The sequence below is a fragment of the Acipenser ruthenus genome, chromosome 1 (genome assembly GCF_902713425.1).
Source record: "Acipenser ruthenus chromosome 1, fAciRut3.2 maternal haplotype, whole genome shotgun sequence".
Lineage (NCBI taxonomy): Eukaryota > Metazoa > Chordata > Actinopteri > Acipenseriformes > Acipenseridae > Acipenser > Acipenser ruthenus.
Genome location: NC_081189.1, coordinates 111,491,373 through 111,502,778, shown reverse-complemented (window position 1 = coordinate 111,502,778; position 11,406 = coordinate 111,491,373). Strand labels below are relative to the sequence as shown.

The 11,406-nt window shown below is 35.7% G+C and overlaps 1 protein-coding gene across 2 annotated transcripts; it reads left to right on the top strand.

The window, feature by feature from the left end:
- Positions 1 to 730: 730 nt before the first annotated feature.
- On the top strand, positions 731 to 10,042 carry LOC117420667 (kazal-type serine protease inhibitor domain-containing protein 1-like). Of its 2 annotated transcripts, XM_059034089.1 has the most exons (5): positions 731 to 862; positions 1,101 to 1,586; positions 5,085 to 5,245; positions 8,019 to 8,166; positions 9,265 to 10,042. In XM_059034089.1, exons 2-5 carry the CDS (start codon positions 1,115 to 1,117, stop codon positions 9,366 to 9,368), a joined length of 885 nt encoding a protein of 294 aa, XP_058890072.1. In that variant the 5' UTR covers positions 731 to 862; positions 1,101 to 1,114; the 3' UTR covers positions 9,369 to 10,042. The 2 variants fall into 2 exon arrangements, with proteins under 2 accessions (XP_058890072.1, XP_033890079.1); XM_034034188.3 differs by having other exon boundaries at positions 731 to 1,586.
- Positions 10,043 to 11,406: the final 1,364 nt, after the last annotated feature.

Sequence of the window (11,406 nt, the reverse complement as noted above, 5' to 3'; positions counted from 1 at the left end):
GAGGGTTGTGAGTTCAATCCCCAGTGGGGGACACTGCTGTTGTACCCTTGAGCAAGGTACTTTACCTAGATTGCTCCAATAAAAACCCAACTGTAAAAATGGGTAATTGTATGTAAAAATAATGTGATATCTGTATAATGTGAAATAATGTATAATGTGATATCTTGTAACAATTGTAAGTCGCCCTGGATAAGGGCGTCTGCTAAGAAATAAATAATAATAATAATAATAATAATAATCTGGGCTTTTTAATATATATATATATATATATATATAGTTTTATTCTAAATTGTCTGTTAGTAAATAGTGAGTATGTAAAATAGTAAACAGCATGCACACTATTAAAATATTTCCAGCCAACACACACACACACACACACACATATATATAAATATATATATTTCATGGTGTGATAGAATCCCTGCCAATTTCCCTCAACATGCCACAATGCTAAGTTGTAAGGTTGCACCCTATACTTGGGCCTATAAGTGTTGTAAGGCAGACATTTGAAAATGAATGTGGGAGACTCCTGCAAATGAATCATTACCCACTCTCTACTGTGCACCTAGTGGTATATGTTTTGTATTTGTTTGTTTATGGGGGCTGTTACGGTGAAAGGGGCGTGGGTACAAGTGGTATATGTTAAAACAAAGGAAAGTTAACAAAACAGTGATTGGACAGCAGGGATCCCTGACTCCTCCCATGAGGCACCAGCACAGGGATTAACACAATTTAAAGCACAGTACCTGAACAGGGAGGTTATTTTTTATTTTTCAAAAGGGCAGGGATTACACCACCATCAGGAACATCTTCATCAGCAGCTCTGCAGACGATCCCTGCTTCTTGAATTTGCTGGACACTGGTGAGAATTGAAAGGAAGGACTGAAATAACTGATACAAACACATTTTAGATGGAGAAAAAAACCCCAGCAACACTGGAGTAAGGCCTTCAGACACCACAGCAAACAGATTTCAGACACACAAAAGGACATTTTATTTTGGGGAACAGTGTAATACTTACTAGTTAAAAAGTGGTAAGGCCTCACAGGCTGAGTGACCATATCTTGATACATTTCTACTGTTATCCATTTAATATCCAGGTATTATCAAAACAATGGCTTGCATGCTGTCGATGGTAGTACTGCTGTTAGCAGTGGAGGTGACACACAGCCTACCCATGGAGAGGTTCCAGCAGCTGGGCTGGCAGAGGCTGCTGGAGGATGTAGAGGAGTGTTCCGAGTGCCATCCTGAGCTTTGTAATTCCCCTCAGCGCTGCCCAGCTGGCCGGGTGAAGGACCTCTGCAGGTGCTGCTGGGAGTGCGGCAATGCAGAGGGGCAGCTCTGTGACCTGGATGCCTCCAGCAACTTCTATGGGATCTGCGGCAAGGACCTGGTGTGCGAGATCCAGGATGAGGACCTGAACTCAGGGGAGATCCCAGAGCCCCAGTGTGTCTGCACCAGCCAGGAGGTCCTCTGCGGGTCAGATGGGAAGACCTACGAAAACATCTGCAAATTCAGAGAGCGCATGTTCCAGCACAGGCAGAAAGAAGAACTTACTGCTGCACACCAAGGTCCCTGCAAAACAGGTAAGCCAACTGTGCTGTGTGTTTAAAAATACATTTAAAAGTTATTGAATGCGCATTTTAACACAGGCCTTGTGTACAATATGTAACTGCAGTTGCAATAACAAGGAAAGCTGGACGGATGTACCAACAGGTTTGCTTTAGTGCAAAGCTAGTTAACAAAAGCGATGATGCACAGATCATGTACATGCCTTTACAGGCCTGTGCAAACTTTGCAGAGTGTTTTCTAAAAAGAACACATAAACAGTTCTAGACTGTTGTTGAAGGTGTGAAAGAACATTAGTTAAATAACTTATAAGTAAAGAAAACACAAAGTTTGAATATTTTTGTACAACAACAAAGGAAAACTAATAGTGCTGTGTAGGTTTAATGCTTGTAAAGCCAAGATGGGGGCAGAGTTGCTTGATGAATAACACTAAATAGAGAAGTGTCACAGGCACAGATTTATTAGTATCTATCAAGGTCTTTGCACCGAAAGTGCAATCTGCACCATTTTTGTTAAAGAAAATAAAGATGTCAGTATCAGAGAACTGTGAAGAAACAACTCTGGCACACTGTACTTTGTAACATTAATCATTTGCTTTTCTTTGGAAAATGCTGTGAATTGCACCCAATGGTCCTTTATCATGCATGGAACATGGTTTCCAAAGATTAAATATACAGTGACTCCCAACAACACTCAAGTCAGTTTAAGAATGTAGATGGCAGCTGTTTAATTTGGTTCCAGTTTTGTTTTTGCTTCTGTTAATGAATGCTTAAGCTTTAAGAGAATAATATTTACTTTAGCGTTAGCCATAATAAAGGAATGCAAATTGTACACTGGACAAAAAACCGAGTAAAAAAGTTTTTTTTAAGTGTTTTCTTTTTTTTCACTATTACAAAAGTTGAAGGAAAAAAATCTGAGCTTTTTTTAAATTTGTTTGTTTGTTTGTTTTCTAATAACAAAATACAGCGCTGGCCAAAAGTTTTGCATCACATTGAATTTTAGGATTGAGACATAATTAAAAAATAATAATAATAATAACAAAAAACCCCTATATGAACATGATTTTGATCTTTTATTTAACATTATGTAATCAAAGAAACTACAAATTTATATTGCAAAAGTCTACCGGAAGCCACAATAGTAGTACAGTATTTCATGTTAGATTTCGAAATGTCAATTTCTGTCACTTTTTCAATTTCTGTCACTTTTTCATTAAGTATATGGAAAACTACAAAGTGGTATGTAATTCAATATATTAACATAACATTATTCAGTAGGTTTCATACGACTTTATGAACCAGAATTAGTTAATTCTATAGGGTGATGCAAACCCTAAAGCGCCTTTACATTCTTTACGAAAGCTTTTGTGTGGATCAAGCGAAACTGTTTCAGTCATGTGCCCTCTTGCCAGAGAATTCATACTTTTTAACAGATGAAACTAAAGGCAATCTAATGTGATTTAAACACTGCTGGGTGCTGGGGGTTGGGGGTGTCACCATTTGCCCATTTGAGTGCAAATGAGTCTATTGTTTATCTCAGGAGGCATATCATTTAAATGAGATCACTGCTAAATACATGTATGTTACTGAGATTGGCTAAAACCATTTTCTTTAGGTTGGACAGCAATAATGTTATGGTGAGACGTTTAGATTAGGCTGTTGATGGGTAAGTAGTTTCTTATCATAGTTTCAGATCCTGCATGTGAATAACTCGGGATTGCTTCCATCTACACACCCGTGGATATGCTGCGTGAGAATGTGTGCTGCTGGCGGTACCAGGCGTTGTAGGGGTGTGGTCCTGCATGCTTTGTAGTTGGAAAACTTTTGTTTTGTTAAATAACAGAATGATCCCAGTGACGTTGTATCCACCACACCATGGGAAAGGACATCCCTTTAAGATTGTTATTGCACCTCCTTACAGTAAATAGGACTGTTTAGTGTTGTGGTGTGTGAATTGTATAGTAAAGCTACGACTCTTGTACAAGTCATAAAGAGGAAATGCTGTGGGAAACAAACACATGTTCCTGATTTCATTTCGAGGCACACTGGGTTAGATCGACCAGGGTCGACTCTTTAGCCCAAAATGCAGTTTGCGACACAAGTACATCAAACAAAGTTTTTCAATTTCATAGAAGTCACAAAAAATGACTCAAAAGGTTCATACATGGATTGTTACTAGTTATTTAATAACAATATTGATTTTCCTTTTATAATAAAGTGTAAATTGCATTTTGGTGTAAAGAACTTGAAAAATATGGTAGGCTATGTAAGTGCTGGGGTATACAGTACTAGTAAAGGCCAATATAAATATAGTATACTTCATCAAGAAGACAAGAGGTAGTGAACCATATTGCATAATGCTAAAACTTTTTTGACACATTTAAACCTTACTATAGAATATTGTAAAAAATACATACACAACATGTAAATTATACTGTAGACAGCTTAATTGCCCCAATAGCTTACCACAAACAGGGACTCAGATCTAATTGTTAACCAGCTCTCAGACAGGTTAAACACAGAGTAATAATAATAATAATAATAATAATAATAATAATAATAATAATAATAATAATAATAATAATAATAATAATGTGGTTTGAAAGTCCGATATTTGTTACCATAATATTGGAAAAACAAAAAATAGGATTGTAGCCAGGTAACAAACAAGCCCAGCCTTTAATATCACTATGTATGAAGTGGTGACAGAGAAAACACCATAACAGTGCTGGTAAAATAATATTTAGAGACGTTCCCTGCATTTTTAAAGCTGCTTGGTAGGTATTTCACACTGGATTCTGACACCACTGGTATGCCACTGCACTTATCTTTTTTCTATTTTGTATAAAAATACCCTTTCTTTAAAGATGGCTTTCTAGGTTATCAATGAATTTAGCTCATAATCTTTAACCCTTAAAGCAATAAAATATAGTTAATTATCCATCCTGTTACAAAAGAAAGGGATCTGAATTATAGAGATAATTTTAACAACACAATAGATATATCAGTGCTATAGTTTCATTTGAAAACGAACAGAGGCCACTACTGAAACATTTTAGAATAATAAAATATGTATTTTAGGCAAAACTAATTAGTGTCTCTAATTGTTGTGTATTTTCCTAGTAGTTACTTAGTAAATACATGTGAACTTATACTTAATTACAGTGTTATAATGCAGTTACAGTGTACTTAATGTGTAAATCTTTTTGCATGATATTACCCTAACCCTAACCCTAACTCTAACCCTAACCCTATCCCTAACCCTAAATCTAACCCTATCCCTAACCGGAATCATAACCCTTTCCTAATACAATTGTGTACTTACATACATCGTGCAAAAAGATTGACACATCAAGTACATTGTAACTATGCATAATAATATTGTAATTAGGTGTAAGTACACATGTATTTACTAAGTCACTGCTATGTAAATACACAGTGATTAGAGACACTTCATGTAAAGGGTTTTTAGTATTTATCATTTATTTATGTCTTTTTATATTTGTTCACCTACAGCACCATTTATTGCCACTCCACCACGTGATATCATAAACGTGGAAGGAAGTGACATAATCTTCGGTTGTGAGGTGTCATCGTATCCAATGGCGATTGTGGAGTGGCGGAAGGAGGGAAACAGCATTTTCTTACCTGCTGATGATTCCCATATGGCAGTGCAGGTCAGTACTGTTTTTATTGTGTTAAAGTTATAGGTGTTCAGATATATAGTTGTAGTCAAAAGTTTACATATCCCAATGGAAATTTATAATTTCTAGAAATGTCTTGATAACAAGTAATTACAGGACAAATTTTTTTTAGCAAAAGTTTTGCTTTCGTGGATGAGGAAAAAAAAGTTACAAGAAATAGATAGTCTACAATTATTTATTTCAGCAATTCTTTTGCAAAACTCCAAAAAAGCTAATTCAAAAGTATTCATACCCTGAGAAGGACAATGAAATGAATAGCTAGTTGAGGCACCTTTAGCAATAATAACCTCTTTTAAATGATCAGGATATTTGTCAATGAATTTTGGCATGATTCTTTAGTGATTTTTGACCATTCTTCAACCCAAAATTGTTCCAGTTCATTAAAATTAATTCCCCAGTCCCACTTGCAGCCAATTCACTTTGAATATCTTTGGCAGTCAATCTCGGATTGTTAACCTTCCTCACAATTCTTCTACTTGTTCTTGGTGAATGAACCTTCTTTCGTCCAGACCGAAGGAGTGTTGTGACAGTACCATGAGTCTTGTACTTCTTGATAATAGAAACAATAGTTAAAATTTGGATACTCAAATGCTTGGAATTCTTCTTGTATCTTTCTCCAGCTTTATGACAATAAATCATTTTCTGCCTAAGGTCTTCAGATAGCTCTTTATTTTTTTACCATATTGACTTATTGGTAATGACAGCAATCATCCTATGTCTAACCCTTTTATACTCTCTGTAACAGGGCGAGGTGCCCTGTACATTGATTTGTTTATTTTATTTTAGAACGGGGTCCCCCTCCGCCCTGTATTATTTTCTATTTGTTTTGTATTATTATTATTATTATTATTATTATTATTATTATTATTATTATTATTATTATTATTATTATTATTATTGGTAGTATTATGGATATTTTATTATTGTATTTATGACGGCGAGGCGCCGTGTGTTTATTTGTATTTATTTAAAAATGTATTGACGGAGTAGTTTTGTTATTTTTGTTTTGTTATTTTTGTATTTATTTTGAAGTGTATTTGTGACGGTGAAGCGCCGTGGGTTTTGTTTTTGGGGGAAGCCCCATCCACACGGTAATTAGAAAACCCGTGCAGAATGTGACCGGGGGATTATTAAATAATTAATCCCTCGGTCACTAATATAAAAGCCTGCAGCTCTCGACACTCGGGGTGGTGGGAGTTCAGAGGAGGAAAGAGTGAGAAAGAATCAAAGAGTTAAAACGAAACTAAACTTACCGTAGGTTCAGTGAAGGCGATTGCCCAGCCTGACCAGTTTGTTTGGTGTCCGTGATTATTTTTCGTTTAACATTTTTATTTTGCTCTGTGAGCAAGTGTTTTTGTGTTTAAATATTTGATTTATTTTTGTTATTTGAAAATAAAACGGCACGCCGCGTCATATACCTTCAACTGCAGTACTCCCTGGTGTCAGTTTCCCTTCCTGCTTCTGTCTGACGTCACCACTTAGCCAGCCTGTCACGCTCTCTAAGAATGTTCACCTACAATCTTTTCTAAAATTAGGTTTTGCATTATCATATTGAAATGTCTAGCACCTTGCAGACAATACTATCATCGCATCAAAGGGTATGAATACTTCTCAATTAGCATTTTTGGAGTTTTGCAAAAAAAAAAATGCTGAAATAAATAATTGTAGACATCATTTGATACAAAAGATTGTTCCTAAAGTGCTTTGTTTTCGAGACATTTCTAGAAATTATAAATTTCCATTGGGGTATGTAAACTTTTGACTACAATTGTACCTGCTCACACAGGTAGAATTATGATAAATTAACTATCAAAGTGAAAGATGCTCAGCAAGTCAACACCAGTTTTGTTTTCACTACTTCATGTTAAATTGTAAATTATAAAATAATAGATGGGCTTCAGTGAGTTACAAGAAAATAATTTCATCTAGGGTTTATGTGACGTCATAAATTACGAGACCGAAGGTCGAGTAATTTATAAACTGTTGCAGAAACCCATATTGTTTCAGTGCTGTACAGACGTTCTATGTCGTTATCCGTTAGTTCTTCAGCTTTATTTGGATGATTGCCTTTACCTTGTTTTAATTTCCTCTTCCTCTCCAGTTTCGAATGTACCAGCTTTACATCATTTTTTTTTTTTTTACGTATTCTCATTTTGTTGATCAATAATGTACATTTCTGTAATGTGGGTGTTGTCGAGTGATTGAAAACAAGACATTTTGTGTTTGAATTGAAAGTGATGGTCTCGAGGTGTCGAATGGGTCAAAGTTTTCCTATAGAGCAATTAGAGCAATTATCACTTTTTGACATCACTACTGTGGTATTATGCCTTTTTTTTTAATGGCTTAGGATTCAAATATAGCCTGCATCCATGTATTAATGTATTTTATATATATATATATATATATATATATATATATATATATATATATATATATATATATATATATAAATTTACCGTACCTGCAAAAATTATGGCAACAACGAATGATTTACAGCAAGACTAGGGGTGGAAATGGTATTCATTCTCCCATTAAGGCTGATGCCAAGAGAAGCTTATCTTAAAAACACAGTGTCGGTATCACATTCCTCCTCTTATCCTCAGAAAGCACTGTACACTCCAGATTTATGTCTTTAAAAAAGGGTAATAATATGCTGTTTGAGGGTTCGGACACCACAACAGAGACAGAGACAATGGAGCATCTGGAACAAGAAGATTCCTGACAACAATTCCTTTGTAATTATCAGGCCAGAGGAGGACCTCAGCGCTTTGAGCTCACCGGCTGGCTGCAGATACAACGGGTGCGAAAGGAGGATCAGGGGATGTACACCTGCTATGCCAAAAACCAGTTTGGAGAAGCCTCTGCCTCTGCAAGACTCCAGGTTATCAACCCAGGTAAGAAGGCATGGTGGTGCAACAATATTAAAGATAATGTATAGAATGACAGTAAAACAAGAAGTGATTTGCAGTTGCATTGCTGTCAATATTTTAAAAAGTTAGAAGCTTCAAATGTCCTTTTTTAATTATAATTATAATATTATAGGGTAAAGCTTTCATAGAGAATTATAAAATGAATGCTCACTAGGTTTAAAAAAGGGTCTAGATCAGGAACTTACCAGGCAATTATTGACTGATGAGTTGGATATCATCTGTCAGCTAAAAATGACAGTATCAATGGAAATGCTTATTGATTGTATTATCAGTACCATATATCTCTAACTGCAACATTAGGTGAACTTGTGATTCCGAGAAGTCTCAGCATCTTAAATTGACCTTATGTGCCTCAAGCTTTTTATACACAACCACAAAATAAAATGCATTAGTGGGGATATACAGTCTGAAAGATCTAGATTGTGATCCTCATATTATATGGCAATGAAACAATTGAGTTTTTTTAAGTAGATAAAGTCCTGCAGTGGGTTTATTTAAGGGATCAGCAGGAACAGAGCACAGCTACTCTATTAAAGTGTTACTCAACAGGCTGTGGGGTTTCAAACACAACACATCAACATCATTGTTTTGATATTTTCATTAACATATCCCTGATGCATCGGCTCTTTCCATCAAAGTGTCTTCAAAATTCACAACATTGGCTGCTTGAATACAACCTGTTCAACCAGAAACATTTAGTTGGTTCCTGACTCCTCTCATAAAGCATTTTGATTGCTTCACCTGTCTGTGATCTTTTCAGGATCCTACCTGCTTGCTCCAGCACAGGTTCAGATGGGCGGGAACATGTTGTGATTATGCAGAGCTTGTCATGCATATTTATAAACCAGTCACAAGTGAATTATGGTATATGTTTATAAAAATATAAAAACAATTGCGATTGTGATGAAAAAGATATTGCAGGAATACGCACAACAAAGCAGAAAGCGAGGGAAAGTACACATTATTTGAAACCCTACAGCCAGTTCAGTAACCTTTTACATATAATATACTGTACATGCTGATACTTGTACAACAAAACAAGTCTCCTTCTTATTTCCCTAGATTCCCCGCTGGCAAGTAAAGTGAAATCTTTCAAAACTGGAGTTTATGACATCACAGATGACGAAGAAGACATTGAGTATGGAGGAAGTGGCTATTCATATTAAAAAAAAAAGTTCAGTTTATTTGGAAACATTAAAGATATGAGTAGAATGTTTGAATTTAGTGAGTGCTGGAGTCTACCTTTTCCCCTGTGTTGTAAATAATGATTAGCCAGTATCGTCTTAACCACCCACAGAAACCTTGTGGCAGTCATTATAATGACATTAAAACCTGTGTTTGCCGAATTAATGTATGCATATAAAAATGTTGGGGATCTTTCAACACACCTCAGTTTAGTTAGGTACTACTACATGTCTAACCATTCCCTAAGCCACCCATTAAGTATGTTCTTCATTTGCTTCGATGTAACTCAAACAGTTATTTTGAGTATATTATCTATTGCTTAGTAAATGAAGGACTATCTTGGCAAAGTAGAGTTTAATCACACTATTTGTGAATGTAAGTTTTACTTTTTTCATTGTGTGAATTTGGACCCAGATGGTAATTTGTATTAGATGAATTAGGCACATCAGTACTGCTGTTAATGGAGCTTGTGGCTCTTTCAGTCCATTCCAATCCAGAAACTTGTTCCGACCAGGTTCTCTATTCAATTGTACCCCATTGGTAAGGCTGTTTCCTGTGCTACAGTCTGTCTAAATCTCTTTGTATACATCTGAATCACACCCTGCAGAGCTGTACCCCATCCCAACTTTATAATGTAAATAAAACATAAATAGTTTTCTTGGGTTTTGTTTTTGGGTTATTTTTGGTTGTGATTAAGTTATTTGTCTGTCGACATACAATGGGATAGATTCTCAAACCTATTCCCTCCAAATCAGCGTTAGTATAATTTGTGTCTAAATGGGAGACAAAAACACCAATTGCAATTCTAAAAAGAATTGAGAAACAACTTCCAACGGCCTACAAAGCCCTTAATAAAATGTTTGACTCGATAATTTTTGGTTTGGTAACTTTCGTAGGTGGATTTTTACTGCACCTAATTCTAAACAGAAATCACATAAGGATCAGTTACCTAATTCTCTGGGAGATAGCTCTGGTACGGAGATGGTCTGTCATTAGGAGAGGATTCAGGTAAGCTTGTCTCACTAGCACTAATGAGTGCCTGTCTTACATATCTTAACTAACTGTGTGTGTGTAGGTGGACTTTGTGAAATCTGCTTCCACTATGTTTTCCTAACAATATCTAAACATTATCAATGTCTTGGCATGTGTTATAATGTTGACCAAGATGTATAACATATGCAAGGTCAAATTGTAACCCAGTTTATCAATTTTTTGTCCCTGCACCGCCCGGGCTGGTTGAGTAGGTAAACATATTTCCACAACTGCAGCTGGGCTCCAGTGTTCTTTGTTTAGCCTTTGTGGCCTCATCTCCACCCCCAATGCACATCATCACCACATGATCTAGTACCATTAGATGTGCACCAAACCTGGCTTCCAGCCCTAAATTCTGAAAATGAAAAGAAGAAATTGCTCAACTAAACTGGGTGTCATAACATTGCAGCAATTGGTAATGTTTGCAGTACTAGGATTTGAGGCATATGTTACATTTTGATCCAGCCCCTTTAAGAACTGTTACCCTGTATGATGCCATCCTGATATGTATGATATTGATTCTGGCCTGCATAGAGTGCTATCTAATCATATTGGTAAAATCAAGCGATTCATTCACCAACCACTAATTCAATGATAATTTTAGTTTAAAAGTAAATTTTCACAAAACACACATGCACTTTATACAATGGAACATATTACCTTCACTAGAAACAATAATACAATATGAAACTAATCATGCATACATGATATAACATGTCCCTACAAATGCATATAAGTCATTTTAACATTTTTTTTATGAATAATTGTGTGAAAACACTAAAAAATCATTCAATTAAGATGATAGCACATTAAATTGCTGTTTAAGATGTTGCTAAAGTCGTTGTTTAGTTTTTGGTGTTTAAACCACATTAGCTCCAAAAAGAATTGAAAATACAGTTTTAAAATTACAGCAACTGCGAAAATATTCTCATATTCAAACAAATTAAACAATGATATGTGACCATCTGGTATGTGCTTAAAGCTGAA